At 38.5% G+C, this 18,613-nt stretch overlaps 1 protein-coding gene across 5 annotated transcripts in view; it reads left to right on the plus strand.

Moving 5' to 3' along the window:
* Window positions 1-18,613, plus strand: part of CFAP44 (cilia and flagella associated protein 44) — a 161,625-nt gene that overhangs the window by 22,243 nt on the left and 120,769 nt on the right. For all 5 annotated transcript variants that reach the window (XM_047875515.1, XM_047875511.1, XM_047875512.1 and 2 more), the window contains exons 7-14: window positions 4,183-4,399; window positions 6,592-6,706; window positions 10,390-10,554; window positions 12,494-12,649; window positions 13,562-13,609; window positions 14,393-14,492; window positions 15,116-15,210; window positions 18,275-18,484. In XM_047875515.1, coding sequence (XP_047731471.1) covers window positions 4,183-4,399; window positions 6,592-6,706; window positions 10,390-10,554; window positions 12,494-12,649; window positions 13,562-13,609; window positions 14,393-14,492; window positions 15,116-15,210; window positions 18,275-18,484 — 1,106 coding nt within the window. The remainder of the gene's footprint in view (window positions 1-4,182; window positions 4,400-6,591; window positions 6,707-10,389; window positions 10,555-12,493; window positions 12,650-13,561; window positions 13,610-14,392; window positions 14,493-15,115; window positions 15,211-18,274; window positions 18,485-18,613) is intronic.

The raw sequence follows: 18,613 nt of genomic DNA on the forward strand, positions 1-18,613 counted from the left end.
ATGCATTTAATATTCCTCCCTGGCTTTTCATGGCGTGGTAGCCCATTTCTTTTTGGTGCTGAAAAATATTCCATGGCCTGGATGTACCCCAGTGTACCTTTGTGTATTAAGGGGCATCTTAGTTGTTTCCAAATTTTGGCAGGTTGTGAACAAAGCTGCAATAAACATCTGAGTGTAGGTTGCTGCTGTGTGAACATAAATTTTCAACTACTTTGGGTAAATACCAAGAGCATAATTACTAGATCCTATGGTAAGAGTACGTTTAGTCTTGTAAGAAACTGCCAAGCTGTCTTCCAGAGTGGCTGTACCATTTTGCTTTCCCACCAGCAACGTATGAGAGTTCCAGTTGCCCCACATCCTCATCAGCATTTGGTGTCCTCAGCGATTTGGATGTTGGCCATTCTAAATAGGTGTGTAGTGGTACCTCCTTTTTTAAGTTTGTGTTTCCCCGATAACATAGAATGTGGAGCATCTTTCCATATGTTTCTGTGTTATCTGCATATTTTTGGTGAGGTTACATGTTAAGGCCTTTGGCCCCTTCTGTAATTGAGTTGTTCATGTCTTATTGTTGAGTTTTAAGAGTTCTTTGCATATTTTGGGTATGCATACTTTGCATAACAGTCCTTTATCACATATGCTTTTGCACATTTTTCTCCCAGTCTGTGACTTGTATCATTTTCTTGGCATTGCTCTTCTCAGAGTAGGTTTTCATTTTAATGAAGTTTAGTTATTAGTGATTTCTTTTATGGATGTCTTTCATGTGGAATCTAAAATGGCATCATGATACCCAAGGTCACTTAGGTTGTCTCTTACATTAACTTCTAGGAATTTTACATTTTTTGCATTTTATATTTAGGTCTGTGATCCATTTTGAGTTAATTTTCGTGAAAGATGTAAGGCCTATGTTTTCAGTAATTTATTTGTTTGCTTGTTTATTTTTTGCCTATGGATGTCCAGGTGGCCCAGCACATTTGTTGAAGAGACTGTCTTTGCTCTGCTATATTGTCTTCAGGCCTTTGTCAAAGATCAGTTGACTGTATTTCTCTGGGTCTATTTTTGGGCTTTCTATTCTGTTCCATTTGTCTATTTAGTCTTTCCCCAGTGTCACACTATCTTGATTACTGTAGTTGTATGGTATATTTTGAAGTCAGGTATTATCAGTTCAACTTTGCCCCTTTCACTCAGTATTACGTTGACTAGTCTGGGTCTTTTGCCTGTCTGTATGAACTTTAAAATCAGTTTGTTGATATCCCCAAACTAATAATGCAGTTGTTTCTGCACATTATTAGATTCGATTTGCTAATATTTTGTTGAGGTATTTCACATCTATGTTCATGAAAGATACTGTTCTATCATTTTCTTTTCTTAGACAAACTGTTATTTGTTACACCAATTAAGAATAGTAAAAATAAAAGTTTTTTATTTTACATTCACTTACTCCTTCTTCAGTGCTCTTCATCTCTTTATGTAGATGTGTGTTTCTGACCTATATTATTTTCCTTCTGTGCAGAGAACTTCTTTTAACTTTTCCTGCAAAGCAGGTCTCCTGGCAACAAATTCCCTCAGTGTGTGTCGGAGAAAGTCTTTATCTGTCACTTTTGAAGGATAATTTCATGGGGTACAGAAGTCCAGGTTGGTGGGTTTTTTCCCTTCAACACTTTATTTTTTTAATTATTTTATTTTATTTTTTTTAAATTTTTTTTTCAACGTTTATTTATTTTTGGGACAGAGAGAGACAGAGCATGAACGGGGGAGGGGCAGAGAGAGAGGGAGACACAGAATCGGAAACAGGCTCCAGGCTCTGAGCCATCAGCCCAGAGCCCGACGCGGGGCTCGAACTCACGGACCACGAGATCGTGACCTGGCTGAAGTCGGATGCCCAACCGACTGCGCCACCCAGGCGCCCCCCCTTCAACACTTTAAATATCTCAGTCCATTCTTCTTGCTTGTGTGGTTTCTGAGGAGAAGTTGGATATAGTTTTTCATTCTTCTCTAGGTAAGGTGTTTTTCCCCCTCTTGCTTTTTTCAGGAGTTCTTCCTTTATCTTCATTTTCTGTAGTTTTCTGGGCATTTATTCCAGTTAGTATTCTCTGAGCTTCTTGGATCTGTGGTTTGGTGTCTGATAGTAATTTGGGGGAAAGTCTCAGTCATTATTGTTTCACATACTTCTTCTCTTCCTTTCTCTTTTCTTCTCCTTCTGGTATTCCCATTACACATACATTGCATCTTTTGTAGTTGTTCCATAGTTCTTAGATACCGCTTCTGTTTTGCTCTTCAGTTTTAAAGATTCTATTGATATATTCTGTAGCTCAGAGATTTCCTCAGCTGTGTCCAATTTACTAATGAGCCCATCAAAGACATTTTTCATTTCTGTTACAATGTTTTATATCTCTAGCCTTTCCTTGTTGTTCTTTCTTAGGATTTCCATTTTTCTGCTGACATTGTCCATTTGTTCCTGGATATTGTCTGCTTTATTCCCTTGGCATATTAATCATAGTTGTTTTATTTATTTATTTAATATGTATTTATTTTTGAGAGAGAGATAGAGAGAAAAAGCGAGAGGCAGAGAGGGAGACAGAGGATCCAAAACAGTTTCTGTGCTGACAGTACAGAACCTGATGTGGGGCTAAAACTCACGAACCATGAGATCATAACCTTAGGTAAAGTCGGATGCAACTGACTGAACCACCCAGACACCCTAATCATAGTTGGTTTAAATTCCCAATCTGATATTTCCGTATCTGTTCCATGTCTGGTTCTAATGCTTGCTCTGTCTCTTCAAACTGTGTTTTTTGCCTTTTTGTATGCTTTGTAGAGTTTTCTTGGTAGCCAGACATGGTGTAGTGGATAACAATAATTGCTGTACATAGGCTTCTTGTAACATGGTGGTAAGCTGTGGAGGGAGAGGAAGTGTTCTATGGTTCTGTGATTAGGTCTCAAATTTTTAGGGAGCCTCTCTCGACCGAACTTCATAAATGTTTCTTAGCAGTTTTCCCCCCTCAGGTGGGATGGGATGGCTAGAGGGGGCTAGAGTTGAGTATTTCCTTCCCCAGGTTAGTTAGGTTGGTTAGGTTTTTGTTAATTAGTTTCTCCTGAGGACAGGCCTCATTAAGAGGAGCAGAGTGTTCTGGTGTATTTCAGTTTTTTTTTTAATGTTTATTTATTTGAGAGAGAGGGAGGGAGGGGGAAGGAGCCGTGAGAGAGGAAGACACAGATTCCAAAGCAGGGTCCAGGCTCTGAGCTGTCAGCACAGAGTTCGACATGGAGTTCCAACTCATGAACTGTGAGATCATGATCTGAGTCAAAGTCAGATGCTTAACTGACTGAGCTGCCCAGGTGCACCTGTTCTGGTGTATTTAAAAATGGTTCCTATTCCCCTCTCCCTGCTGAAAGCCTGAGGGTTTTTTCTAGGTGTTTACTGTGGGGACCTGGTCAAGCTCCTGGAGATAAAGCTCACAATATTTTGAGGGCCATCTTATGACTGGGCCTCCCTGGAGTTTTTAACTCTCAGATTTGCTCATGCTGAGCTTCCAGCAATTCATCAGTGATAGTTCAGGTTTTACTACCTGGCTCCGATATTTTGGCTATTTCTTCTGTGAGTCCCTGCTATAGTAAGTTGCAAATGCTTGTGTTCCCCTGTTGTATCTCTCCAGTCTCGGGAGCAGCCGTTTGCCCTGTGTCCTTCCCTCACTTATGAATCCAAGAAGAGTTGTGATTTTTTAGTGTGTTCAGCTTTTTATTTGTTGTTAGGATGGAATGGTGACTTCCAAGCTCCTTACATGCATAACCAGAAACCTGAAGTCCTCAATTTTTATTTGGTGAATTTTCCAGTGGCAAGTTTCTAATTATAGATTGATTTCTTTCTGCTATCTCACATGATTTTGTGTCCCCCTGCCTCCGTTTCATAAACTGGAATGTGTCCTCAAAAACAATCAAAAGTTTTTCTCTTGTAAAATGTGATTAAGATTTCTTCACTCTCCCCACTCACTTAATATAATTCATTCTAAAGCCAAGGGTGATGAATGATTTTGGATTGTTTCTTTGGGGATTCTTGGCATTCTTTCATCAATGCTTATCACCAAGGATGCTTGCTTGCTCTCTTCTTTTCCTTTTCAAAAGAATACACTTTAGAAAATGAGATAAGTGTTGGTCTGTTCATTGGCCTCCCATTCACCCTTTCAGATGGGACTGAGCTGGCTTATGCATACGTGGATTTTAACTACGATGGTACCTTGCTAGCCTCTGTTGGCAGCAGCCCTGATCACACGCTGACCATCTGGAACTGGAGAGAAGAACAGCCCATACTGAGGACAAAAGCCTTTTCCCAGGAAGTTTTTAAGGTTACTTTCAATCCTGAAGATGATGAGCAGCTGACTACATCGGGATCAGGCCACATCAAGTAGGTTGTGTGACTGATACAGCTGTTGGTAGATTATCATTAATGATATTTTCTAAGAGGTGACCAGCTGGAGACATCTTTGCTGATGTTAACATTAGGATAATTTTTAAATGTGTTATCTTTAACTGTAGTGCTGCTTTTCTAATTGGATATGGGGATTTTCTTACCTGAGGGGCGCCTGGGTGGCTCAGTTGGTTAAGCGGCCAACTCTTGGTTTCTGCTCAGGTCGTGATCTCACCATTTCGTGGGTTTGAGCCCTGCATCAGACTCTGGACTAACAGTGTGGAGGCTGCTTGGGATTCTCCCTCTCTCCCTCCCTCTCTGCCCACCCCCCACTTATGCTGTCTCTGTCTTTCTCAACATAAATAAATACACTTAAAAAAAAGACAGTATAGATAAAAAGAAGGGCTTTTATTTTATTTTTTTTAAAGAAGGGCTTTTAAATGTAGCCTACTGCCTTATAGGCTTTACCACCTCAAAAAGTTTGTATAATGTCTTACTAACATGGCATGTTGACTTTTCAGACCCACCATTAAACTTGTTGTAGCAATACTGTATGATGGATAAGTCATTTTGACTCTGAACTCAGTCTTCATCTGTAAAATAAGAATTATAACAGAATCATTCCTAACCCAGGGCCCTCAATACTAAATTGCAACAGAGTTTACTGTTGATCTCGGTCTCTGGGTCTAAATTTCATGTCGTTTTCACTTTATCATACTCCGCTCTGTTTTCTAGGATGGAATGACTTTGTCCTGTTCTGTCTTCATTCTACCTTGTCTTAAACATTTATCTAACAACCTTCTACCACCACCCTCAGACTGCTCATAACTAGATTTCCAGCGTCCTTTTTGAGAAAGACATTTTTACCTAAGTTTCTCTTAGTTCAATTTAAACCTGGCCCTATTCTTATTCATTCATTAGAAATATAGAATAATTGAACAGATATTATTTTTAAAAAAAAATTTTTTTTAACGTTTATTTATTTTTGAGACAGAGACAGAGCATGAATGGGGGAGGAGCAGAGAGAGAGGGAGACACAGAATCTGAAACAGGCTCCAGGCTCTGAGCTGTCAGCACAGAGCCCGACACGGGGCTCAAACTCACAGACCGCAAGATCATGACCTGAGCCGAAGTCGGCCGCTTAACTGACTGAGCCACCCAGGCGCCCCTAATTGAACAGATTTTAAATAGAAACTTGGGGGAATTCTCAAGTAATCTTCTGCTAGCTATAGGCTAAAAATGTCCAATTCTTTTACATTTGCCCATCATTTAGTAAAGTGCATATTTTCTATGTACTGTGTCTTTGTAGAGGGATAGAAATGGAATAATTTCATGTGTGAAGTGCTATGAAAGAAACAAAGTATATGGAAATGTGTGAACAGAGGACCTACCATAGCCTTGGAGAAGGATGTTATTTAATCTTTTGGCTTCATATTGGCTTGTTGATATCATCCATTATCTATTTTATATCTAGTTGGTAGACCAGATTCTTTTTCCTACATGGTTTTCATCATCTGACTGTTCATTGCTTAGACTATTAATAAGAAATATTAATGAATAAATGTTGGTTATTACTGCTTTTATGTGCTAGGCACTGTTCTAAGCATTTTTCAATAATTTTATGAGGTTGGTACTACTAATATGCTCACTGTATACATGAAGGAATGAGGGCACAGTGTTATTTAGAAACTCACTCTTAAGTTACACAGCAAGTAAATTAGAATTTTTTGGAAAACTTTTACATGTTCTAAAATGGTAGTATCTAATAGAACTTTCTGCCAGGATGGAATGTTCTGTGCTATCCAACCTAGTAGACACTAGCTACATGTAGCTATTGAATACTTGAAATTGGCTGGTCTGACAGAAATACTGAGCTTTAAATTTTATTTAGCATTAATTTATTAAGTCTAAGTTAAAATAGTCAAACTTGGCTACAGTTGACTGCATAGGACAGCATGAGTCTCAGATATAATATCCACAAAGGCAGGGAGTTTATTTTGTCTGTTTTGCTCAATGCTGAATTCATATTGCCTAGAGCTTTCCTGACAGGTAGTTGATACTTAATACATATTAGATGAATGAATAAATGAGATAATATGTGGCGATGAAACATGTAAATGTTTGGGTGATAATAAAAATAAATAAAGCCTCTTTAAGGTACATTCAGTCACCTTCTGGTTTGTTTACAGGTTCTGGGAAATGGCTCTAACATTCACTGGTCTCAAGCTTCAGGGTTCATTGGGTCGATTTGGCAAAACAGCCACTACTGATATAGAAGGTTACATGGAGCTCCCAGATGGGAAGGTGAGTGTAGCCATTGTTCTACAATAATAAGATTATGTTTCCAAGTGATGAAAATAGATGAAAGCACATTATACATTGTGAAAAGCACTGCCAATGTTAGTACTAATGAATACTATAATTGTGAATATAATGAACATTTCATTTTGCTTCTTCAGATTATCAATTTTAATTAATATACTTCCACAGAATTGTCCTAATCCACATATAAATATTATTTTTGTTTTGTGTCTACTAAATATTATACAAACGCATAACATATTTAATATATTAACATAGTGACATATTGTTTTTTATTACATCATGGAGTTGCAGTGTTTATAATGTTTATCTTTCCCTCCTCTTTTGTCATGATGGTCCAAGAGGACTTCCTGGCTCAAAGTTGTATATAGTCTTGCAGCTTTTGTTTTTATTGTCAGATTACTATTTAGGAAGATTGAACCACCCTATAGTGGCTCCTACAGACCCACTGTGCCTGTTTATTCTGTAACATTGTTAGTTTATCTTCTCTCTTCCCCTTACAAAATTTATGGGCATCTTGCCTATAGGGTCAGTTCTGCATTAATGATGCATTTGGCTTCCTATTAGGATGAGTTATATAGTATTATTTGTGAATGTCTCCGTTATAAGTAAATGCCAGCATACAAATATAATTTTGAGGAACAAAATGGGTTACCTAGTAGATATTCTCTACCTAGTATCTACCTAGTAGATATTCTCAATCTGAAATCATGTTATGTGGGAGGAAATAACAATTCTTGGATGCTGGTTAAATACATATCCAAACGTATAAAATGATCATAAGTCATTTTAGCTTCAAATTCTGAATCCTACAAGAATTAAGCTAGGATAAAGATGGTTAAAACATGCCACAAGATAGATCTTTAAAAGGTTCAGTAGGATTCATGTGTATGTAGGGAGAAAAGAAGCCATTTTATTTATTTTTAACTTGTTTTATTTTTTATTTTTTTAAATTTATATCCAAATTAGTTAGCATATAGTGCAACAATGATTTCAGGAGTAGATTCCTTAGTGCCCCTTACCCATTTAGCCCATCCCCCCTCCCACAACCCCTCCAGTAAGCCTCAGTTTGTTCTCCATATTTATGAGTCTCTTCTGTTTTGTCCCCCTCCCTGTTTTTATATTATTTTTGTTTCCCTTCCCTTATTGTTCATCTGTTTTGTCTCTTAAAGTCCTCATATGAGTGAAGTCATATGATTTTTGTCTTTCTCTGACTGATTTCACTTAGCATAATACCCTCCAGTTCCATCCACATCATTGCAAATGGCAAGATTTCATTCTTTTTGATTGCCGAGTAATACTCCATTGTGTGTGTGTGTGTGTGTGTGTGTGTGTGTGTGTGTGTGTGTGTATCACATCTGCTTTATCCAGTCATCCATTGATGGACATTTGGGCTCTTTCCATACTTTGGCTATTGTTGATAGTGCTGCTATAAACATGGGGGTGCATGTGTCCCTTCGAAACAGCACACCTGTACCCCGTGGATAAATGCCTAGTAGTGCAATTGCTGGGTCGTAGGGTTGTTCGATTTTTAGTTTTTTTGAGACATCTCCATACTGTCTTCCAGAGTGGCTGCACCAGCTTGCATTGCCACCAACAATGCTAAAGAGGTCCTCTTTCTCCACATCCTGGCCAACATAGTGTTGTTGCCAGAGTTGTTAATGTTAGCCATTCTGACAGGTGTGAGGTGGTATCTCATTGTGGTTTTGATTTGTACTTCCCTGATGATGAGTAATGTTGAGCATTTTTTCATGTGTTGGTTGGCCTTCTGGATGTCTTCTTTGGAGAAGTGTCTATTCATGTCTTTTGCCCATTTCTTCACTGGATTCTTTGTTTTTTGGGTTTTGAGTTTGATAAGTTTTTTATAGATTTTGGATACTAAGCCTTTATCTGATATGTCATTTGCAAATATCTTCTCCCATTCTGTCGGTTGCCTTTTAGTTTTGCTGATGGTTTCCTTCGCTGTGCAGAAAAAAGAAGCCATTTTAAATGAGAGACACACAAAAGGAAATGTTTAGAGTTAGGAATAAATAGCTAATATTTGGAATTCTACTTAGGAGGGAGCATTTATGTTGGGAAAGAGTGGGAAACTAGGTTGAGAGGTATGGTTGGGTCCTAGTGTATGAGGAGATTAACAGCCAGGCAGAACTACTATACATTGGAAGAGTAGAGTTGAAAATGAAGTTATGTATTAATCTGGCCACAAAATGCCAAATGAGTTGGAGGAAGGAAAATCTGGAGTCAAGGAGATGAGCTAAGAAGGAAGATATTACTTTCATTTCATTTTTCAGGACAAATGGAAAAAGAAAGCTAGACATGAGTGACATTTCAGAAGGGAAAGTCTTCCAGGTATCAGTGGTTTTGGGTGGTTTTGTCACTGGACAGAAGAAAGCAAGTCGAGATAAAGATTATCCAAAGTTAGCTGAGGTTTAATAATAGGTAAACCAGGTAGAATGGATAAGATTAGTAGACTGGGGATGTAGAAAAGATGGAGTAAATTACTTGGCATGAAGGAAATGGGGTGCAGAATGCTGGAGCAGGCAGGCAAGAATTAGATCCGAGTTTCCCCAAAGGTGTTTCATGGAACATTAGTCTGCACAGAATCTCTGTAAAAATAAGACTTTCCTGGTCAAATTCCTTTGTATCTAGAAATTTCTTTCAGTGATCTATATTAAAGTTTCCAGGGGATCCTAAAGAAAAGAAAGTTGTCTGATTTTGTTTATCCAAGCATATGTCTTCTGAGTTAATGTTAGTCAGAAGAGGAGCTTTTGAGCCAAGGTTCCTGGCTGAAAATCCTGATTCCTATTGGTATTTTGTGCAAGCCACTTAACTGTTCTGTTCAGTTTTTTTCTTTGTAAAATGGGAATAATAATAGTTAGGACTCCTATTGATCCATATGATTCCCTTGTGTGAATGAGGAAAACTATGTTTTCTGGGAAAATAAAGTGGCCAACCTGCATAACTGTACATGGTACCCTCAATAAATATACCTAGTTCATATGAGGTTTTAAGATTAATGTATGTAAAGTGCTCAAGTATCACTTGGCACAGAATCGATACTTAATTAGTATGACTTATTATTTAATACCAGTTAAAATTCCTAAGAACTAGTGTTTGGCAGTACATACTTGGATGTGCTGGATTAAATGGATTAATAGGAACTGGTTCCAGATGATTGTTCTTGTTTGAAATTGGATATTATTATGCTATAATCTTCTGAGTTCAGTAATTTTTCTGAGTTCACAGTTTAAAAAACTTGTAACATTTGATATTATCACTCTTAAAAAGTAGAATCTCGTCTATCGAGAGGTTAAAAATGTCTCTAATTTTTGACTCCGTAATTCCACTCCTGGATTAGGCCCTTAAAAGCTAGGCAAAGAAGGCTATTTCAGATATTTGAAAAATTACCAGCAACTTAGAGCGTAATCACGGTGATGTAACACTGTGCATAATGCTAGGAGGAAACCCATCACAATGTGATTAGTGCTTGTTTTTGAAGTAGTGAATTTTCATTTCTACATTTTCTTATTTTTCTATACTTACTTTGCTTCTCTTGATTATGTAAGTACAAAATCTTTAAAAATAAATCCCACCTGAATGTGAGGCATAAATATCCACGTTTGTCTGTTTTAATGCACATTCCTCCCTTTCTGCATCCCTGCCAGGTGCTCTCAGGGTCAGAGTGGGGCAACATGCTGGTGTGGGAAGGCGGCCTCATCAAAGTTGAGCTCTGTCGAGCTGCAAGGAAGTCTTGTCATCAGGGTCCCATTAATCAGATAGTGCTGGACGAGGGTGAAGTCATCACTATTGGGGCAGATGGATGTATTAGGGTAAGTTTTCTTGACGCTTGGTCAGGAGCGCCCACATCAAAGACTTACAGATCGCCCTACTGGTGTTATCAGATTTTTACTTCTCACAAAGGTCACTTTATAAAGGACATCAGGGGTCATTTACTCCTACGGCCAGCGCATTTAAAATCATACTTTCCTTGTGGTAAATATTTAAATTCTAGTCAAAATTAATTTATAGCATCTTAGCAGTGAAATTTTCTGAGGGGACCTTTTGTTATTTTGATTCTCTGGTTGAAATAGTAGTTTGGGAAAATGAAAACCTATTTTAGCAGACTATAAACAGTGGACACAGGTGTCCTTTCAAAACACACAGTGTGAATGGGTCATGTTTTTGGGATGAAAGTACCAAACATTCTTATTTTTGACTGAGGTTACTAACTAGAAATACACTCAAAAGTGAGCTAATAGGGTTTGCCTGTGGATACTCCACTCTCTTTTCTCTTTACACTGGTGAACTCACTTGTCCTCCCCTGTGGACACTATCTTGCCCATGGTGTGGGCTAAGCTGGAACATTGTTCCAGCATCTAAGTCCCCCTAGTAGTTATCAGACCACTTCTCCCACCCACCCATGTATATAGACCCTGCTGCTACTGGCAAACCTGGAGGCTTATGATTTGCCCTGTGGTCCTTTTGGCACATATTCCTACTGGTGCCTTTCCAAGAAAGTGGTAGTATTCTCTGGACTTTCCTTAGGAAGTATTATTTTCAGAAGTCAGACTGTATTTTAGAAAATAATCTCATCACCCTGTTGACATATATTGAGATTACAACGTCTAGCTATATCTCTCCCAGTCTGTCTTCTTACCATTGGCTTTTTGAACCCAAGTATAAATTTTTGCGTTTACCATATTAAATTTAATTTTGTTAGATTTTACTAATTGCTCTGGAAATTTTTATGTCCTTTCTTTTGTCATATAGCGTATTTACTGTCCATCTAAGATATAGGTCACCCCAAAATGTCAAAATACCAACTGAAGGGAAATCTCAAGATTAAAGAAATTAAATACTTCACAGATGGTCCTTTAATCAACACCACTAATTTCTAAACTGGCTTCCTTTTTAAATGTCACCCTAATCTCTTTAGTCTTTTATAGTAAATCTCTACCTCTAACCCTTTGGGAAAAACCTAGCCCAACTCCCAGGAGTCCATCTGACCTGTGGATCTGGGTCTCTCCCCTGTGGGGCTAGTCTATGGGACAGCACTAGTCCTCCCTGAAGTTACTTTCCCTAAGGCTGAGTTATTGAGTATGGGTTAACGGGGTGGGGTGTGTCAACAGATCCATCCAGGGTGGGCTCTGGCACTTTGTGCAGGAAGTCCTTCTCAATCTCTCTGCTGTGTGAGGTGAAACTGCTCCCTCATGCTTTCCATAGTGTTCTGTTGTCTGTCCCAGAACAGCAATCCTTACCTGAATAGTACAGTCTAAATCAATGATTAAAAACACTTTCTCATGACAACCTCATCTACACAACTTTTCTCTGCTTGTAATGAGGATTGAGTATGGATCATGAAGTCTATTTCCCCTTTCCAGAGGCCCACTGGTAAAATCAAAACAGGGCTCATTATAGTGTCTTGACAAATAACCAAACCATTTACTCCAAATGGCCACTTTACATGCGGAAAGACCTGATAGATCCCTTGACATCAAGTTTACTCTGGGCTAATTAGAATTTTTATTCAGGCTGAGTTTTCTCACTAAGCTCCATCCGTACAAAGGAAACGATCATAATTTATTATCCTCCCGTTGGAACCAGTATCCCAGGGGTTGAGTTTTGGCTGGTGTTATCATTACCCCTACTCACTAATTTGCATGCACCAAGAAGAAATGACTTTTGAAAAAAAAAAGTCAGAGCCTTTTCTTACAGAAAATGTAAATTCAGAAACTGCTGATTGATTTAAATATTTTCTTATTTTATAAGATCTGGGATTTTGAGACCATAGATACTGCTGACACTATAGACGAGACTGGATTGTTAGAGATCGAGCCCATTAATGAGCTTCAAGTAGGCAAGAATGTCAAACTCTTCTCTATGATAAAGATGAGCGACATGGGAAATAACATTTGGTTGGCTCAAGTAAGTTGCATTCTTCCCTCTTGGCTCTTTAAAGTTACCTGCACGTAAAATTAAAGTAACAATTTATTGCCACTGTGTTACTAAGTCCATTTTACTATTAAAACTACTATTGATATATCCTTAATTTTGGTATTTGCTGCCCTACAAGCAATTCTCTACAACCGCATTGGAGATGTAGGATTCATTATAGCCACTGGTAAATCTGCCCAGTTTGGCCTGCACCCATGACTTCCATCTGCTATAGAGAAACCTACACTCATCTCCGCCCTATTCTACTCAAGCACCACAGTAGTAGCTAAGGTCTTTCTATTAATTCGCTTCCATCCACTCCTGGAGCACAACAAAACCATTCAAACACTCACACTATACCTAGGGGCTATCACAACCCTATTTACAGCAAACTGTGCTTTAACACAAAATGATATTAAAGAAATCGTTGCCTCTTCTATCTCAAGTCAATTGGGACTTCTACACAGAAAGCCACTTAGCATTCTTATTATATTAAACTATTTGTAATACAAAAATGCTTCATTTATTGTGTGTTCTAAGATATATAGAAGTTGCTTTTGTTAAATTTCAATCACACTTTATTTTTTATAAATGTTTATTTTTGAGAGATAGAGAGTGGGGAGGGGCAGAGAGAGAGGGGGACAGAGGATCAAAAGCACTCACAGCAGCAAGCCCAATGTGAGGCCTGAACTCCCCAACCTTGAGACTATGACCTGAGGTGAAGTCGGATGCTCAGCTGACTGAGTCACCCAGGTGCCCTCAATCACACTTTAAAATATATGTAAACTTTTGGTATTACTGTTTGTCCTTTATTTTAACTAGATCACAGGAAGAAAATTTCTTTTTATTTGATAAAAGTTCAAAATGATAAAACAAACTATTGTTATGTATTTAATTTTTTAGGATGCCAATGGAGCCATATGGAAGCTTGACCTTAGTTTTTCAAATATTGTAAGTTGCCTATTTTTCTCATCTTTTTTCCTAATTCTTATAATAACAATCTGTTATTCTTCTTTAAAAGATACTTTATCTTTCTCCATATTTGATCATTGTTCCCATCAAAAACTTGTCCCACATGTCCTGGTCCTGAGAATTTATTATCTCTCTCTCTGATTTTATAAAAAAGAAAAGGCGGTATCTCCTAGCAAAATCCACCAGAAAAGTGGCAATTGACAATGCCTAACGTTATCAAGTGCTTTACAGTTGTCATAAACTTATGGCATTTTCATTTATATGATCTTCTGTAACCCTCACAGTTACCCCGATGAGCAGGTAGGCTTTTGCTATTACCTCATTTTACTGGTGAAGAAATGGAAAGCCTGCAAGTACAATTCCAATACTTGCTTTTCCTAATTCCAAGGGTCCAGCACTCTTTCTAACTTATGCTTTTAAAAATTTCTATTCAGATAAAATCACACGTGTGTTATAGGGTTATATATATAAATCTATTATTTTTTAAATGTTTATTTTAGAGAGAGACAGAGTGTGAGTAGGGGAGGGGTAGAGAGAGAGGGAGACACAGAATCCGAAGCAGGCTCCAGGCTCCGAGCTGTCAGCACAGTGATGGACACAGGGCTCGGACCCACGAACCACGAGATCATGACCTGAGCCGAAGTCGGACGCTTAATCGACTGAGCCACCCAGACGCCCCAACTATGTATATATTTTTTAAACTTGACCTTAATTTGATGTTAACTTATCTTTGAGATCTGATAGGGTCTCTTTTATTATTAGACCCAAGATCCAGACTGCCTCTTCTCCTTCCATTCTGGAGCTATCGAAGCCTTGGCAGTCTCTCCTCTCACTTATCTCATGGCCACTACTGCCTTGGACTGTAAGTAGAACTCTAAATGAAAATATAGCTGGCCTTTTTTGTTTTGTTTTCCACATAAACTTTTCTATGTGTTTGATGAAAAGCACTTGACAGTTTTTCCAAAAGGAAGCCTGTTGCTGCAAGAGAGGTGAGTTTTTACGTAGGGGAGAGAAACTGAAGTGCAGCAGCCTTGGTTATTGTGAGAGATTAAGGGCACAGTAAGTTGCTCAAGAAGATGCTATTCATTTTGGCATTATCCACATTCGTGCTTTTCCTATTTATTTTTCACCTTCTTTCTTTCTTCCTGATGTATGGTGAATCTATGTGGGCTGTGCAAGGTGAACTTGATCAGTAGTTGTTTTCTTTATTATCCATGCTTGCAAATTACCTGGTTGAGGATATACATGTAAAATTTTGACTGAAGAAAGCCTATTAGATTATTGGTTGATTGAACTATTTGTGAAATTTCTTGTTATAATGCTCAACATGTAAAGGAAGCCAAGGTTATTTCAAAAGATATATATGTGTGTGTATATATATATATATATATATATATATATATATATATGTGTGTGTGTGTGTGTGTATGTGTGTATGTATATATATATATATAATTTATTTCTTTTAAAACTGGTTTTCTATAGGCTCTGTTCGAATCTATGATTTTGCTGGCAAAACTCCTTTGGCTCAGATGAGATTCAAACAAGGAGGTACTGCCCTCACCTGGGTACCCCGACTGGTGAGTTTATTATGATGATCTTCTACTAAGATCTATTGGTAAATATGGCCTATCAGTGCTATTTCTTGGAAATCTATTTTATACCCTGGGTTTTAGAGGAAAATAAAAATTTTAACTTTATTCACTCATAATGCGAATCTAGTTCATATCATGACCTTGCTTTTGTGGTTATGGTCCTGTTTTAATAAAAATCTATTTTTATGCCACCTGCAGGTTAGTAATTATTCCATGTTACAAAATTATTGCCCAACAGAACTTTGGGTATCTATCCTCTATCAGACTCTGATTTCATTCATTCTGGTTATATTCCTGGTGTGCCTGCAGTGTGCTGGGGCTTGTTCTAGCTTCTGGCAATGTAACAGGGAACAGAAAGACAAAAATACTTGCCCTCATACACCTTACACTTTAGTGGGAGGGAGGAGGCAGAAATGGACAATACAGAAAAATAAGTAACATACGTGATAATAAGAGCTATGAAGAAAATTAGGCAGAGGTAGAGAGTTGTTCTTTATCCATTACAATGTAATAAACTACCGTAAAATGTAGTGGCATAAAACAGCAAACATTTTATTTTGCTCACATTTTCTCTGGATTGGGAAATCACGTAAAGTCTTCTTTATCACAAGCCTGGCATCTGGGCTGAAGGCTAGGCTAAGCTGGGCGCTCAACAGGAGTGCTTGCTTAATGGCTTCTCCTTGTGGCTTGGGCTTTACCACAGCAGGGTGGCCTCAGGACAGCCACATACTTCTTACATGGCAGCTAATGACTCTGAGATCTAGTGTTTCAACAAAAGGCCGAAGCTGCTGGCCTTCTATGACCAGTCTCAGAAGTCACATAATGTCATTTATACCATACTCACTTGAGTGAAGCTGTCACAAGCCCCACCCAGATTCAAGGAGGGGATTTCTCCATGGGAGGCATGTCAAAGAATTTGCAGCTATTTTTCAAAATATCATGGGAGTATTTGGGGAATGTTTTATCTTTACTGTTTTGGGTTGAAGTCAAAGAGAAAATGTTCCAGGACCAAAATAAATGTGGACATGGCTAGAATGGAGGAGAATTTAGTGATAGAATCAAGACCAGAAGGACAACTCAGGCCAGGGAATAGAAGCAGAACAATGATGAGGTTTAGAACAAGTAGAAACCACAGAGTATTTGCCTTACCAAACCTGGCTCACTCTATTCCATTTCATTTACACTCTTACCTGAAGTATTTAAAATACAGCTATATAATTAAATAATTTATCAGATGGTCATTCGATGTCCATAGAATGTTTCCCTTTTTTAGTCTCATATCCAAGTAATGATCATTGGATATCATGCTGGAATTGAAATGCCTTTTCTCTATGCCCTCTCGCTTCTCTAGAAAACTCTGTCTTTATGACTCAGCTTAGGTCAAACATCATCTCCTCTGCATAGCCCTCTGTGACCCTATCTTCTAGTAGAGCTAGGTACTACTTCCTCTGATTTTTTTTTTTAAAGCACTGCTTATATACCAATTTTATGATACTTATCATATCACAATGTACTAAGATAAACTGCTTTATTGTATCTTTCCCACCAGACTGTTCTTCATGGTGACAACCACACTTTATTCTTCTTTGAACCTCCAGTACCTCTATAGTACATTTAGACCCACAGTATATGTTTATTGATTGAACAACATTCAAGGAATTGGATGGAGTACAGTTTTCTTATTACCAAGATTCTCATAACTGCCTGGCCTCAGGGATGATCGCTCTGCTCTAAAGAACAGCAGGGCTCTTGCCTTTCTCCTGAATGCCTTCCAAGATAGCAGATTTAGTATATTCAGATGTTGCTAGATTTCTATCTCCAGCCCATACTTCTTGGAGCTGCAGACCATGTGCCATCCTCATTTTGAGTTTCCCAGGGGACCTCAATCCCAACGTGTCCAAGACTAGATTCATGATACTCTGTTGGCCTCCCCCCAACCCCCCTCCAAAACAATAATGGCAGCAACAAACCACACACACACACGTGCTTGGCTTCCTCCTAGTGTTACCTAACTCAGTAAATGTCTCAGTAATCCCTCTGTCCTCCTCCCCCATATTCAGTTGTCACCAAATAGGACCATTATAACTCTCTCTAAACTATGCCCATATCCCTCCTCTCTGCAATGCCACCTCAAACCCAGTGATCATAATCACTCTCCTGGAGTAAGGTAGCCATCTCTTCAAAGGTCTCCAAAGGTCTTCCTGCATCCTATCTAGGCCATCTTGGTTCTGTTTTGCACAATGCATCTAGGATGACTTTTCTGAAATATCAAGTCTGGTCACATCACCTCCCTTACCCACACATACCCAAGCCCCCAACTAAAAACCTTTTAATGGCTTCCCACTGCTCTTGGGATGAAGACTATCCTTATAAGCTACTTTTTGACCTGGTGCTTGCTTATCCCCCTCTCTGGCCTGTTGTGGAAGCCCTGTTCCCTCACTCAGTCTGCTGTAGTCAAACTAACTTTTTCCTGAGTTACGTTCTTTCCTGCTACATGACCTTTCCACAAGCTATGTCTTCTCCCAGGAGTGTTTCTCCCACCTCCCTAGACTTAGTTAATTTCTGGGCATCTTTCTGATCTCCGCTCCACCATCTCTTCTTTAAAGAAGTCCTCAGTCTAGGTCAGCTTTCTTTGTTATATGCTCTCCGAGATCATTTCTTTCCTTTAGTGTTTATTTCTGTTCAGAATTTAACACTCATCTGTGTGATTAACATCTGTCCTCCCACTAGATCCTAAATTCTGTGAAACCAGGGACAAACTGTTCATGCGCTCCCTTGGGTGGCTGGTGATAGGTGCCTGGCATGTGGTAGAAGGATGCGCCGCCAACGTTTGCTCCAGTGCTTGAATTGCCATTATTTACCTGTCTCACGATCAGCAATGATAAGGAGCTATTCTAAAATAGAGGTTCCCAGAAAGTGATATAAGGAATTAGCAGTGAACAGTCAATATTAAATTACTTAGCTGAATAAAATACAAAGTTATCTGTTATGTAGCACAACTTTCTGAATCAACTAATTTCACATTTGTTGCATTTAATTTTTATCCAAGGTAAGCTACACTGGAGCACAGATTATCGTAGGATTCGAAGATGGAGTTGTTCGAATTCTTGAACTTTATGATCCAAAAGGGCTCACAGTTTTTGCAGGACGGAAGAAAATTTCAGATGCAGATATTAATTTGAAACAGGTTTTCAAGCCCCATACTGCTCGTGTCACTGCCTTAGCTTATGAACGTGATGGAGAAATTCTAGCTACAGGGGTAAGTGGTAGATTTCCTTTTGTTTCCTATTGAGCTTTCATGGTTCAACTTGTCTTATCAGTCTTCCTACTTGATCTAACGTATTTGCTGAGGTACACTTTTTTTTTCTTTTTGCTGACGTGCACTTTT

The sequence above is a fragment of the Prionailurus viverrinus genome, chromosome C2, assembly GCF_022837055.1.
Source record: "Prionailurus viverrinus isolate Anna chromosome C2, UM_Priviv_1.0, whole genome shotgun sequence".
Classification (NCBI taxonomy): Eukaryota; Metazoa; Chordata; class Mammalia; order Carnivora; family Felidae; genus Prionailurus; species Prionailurus viverrinus.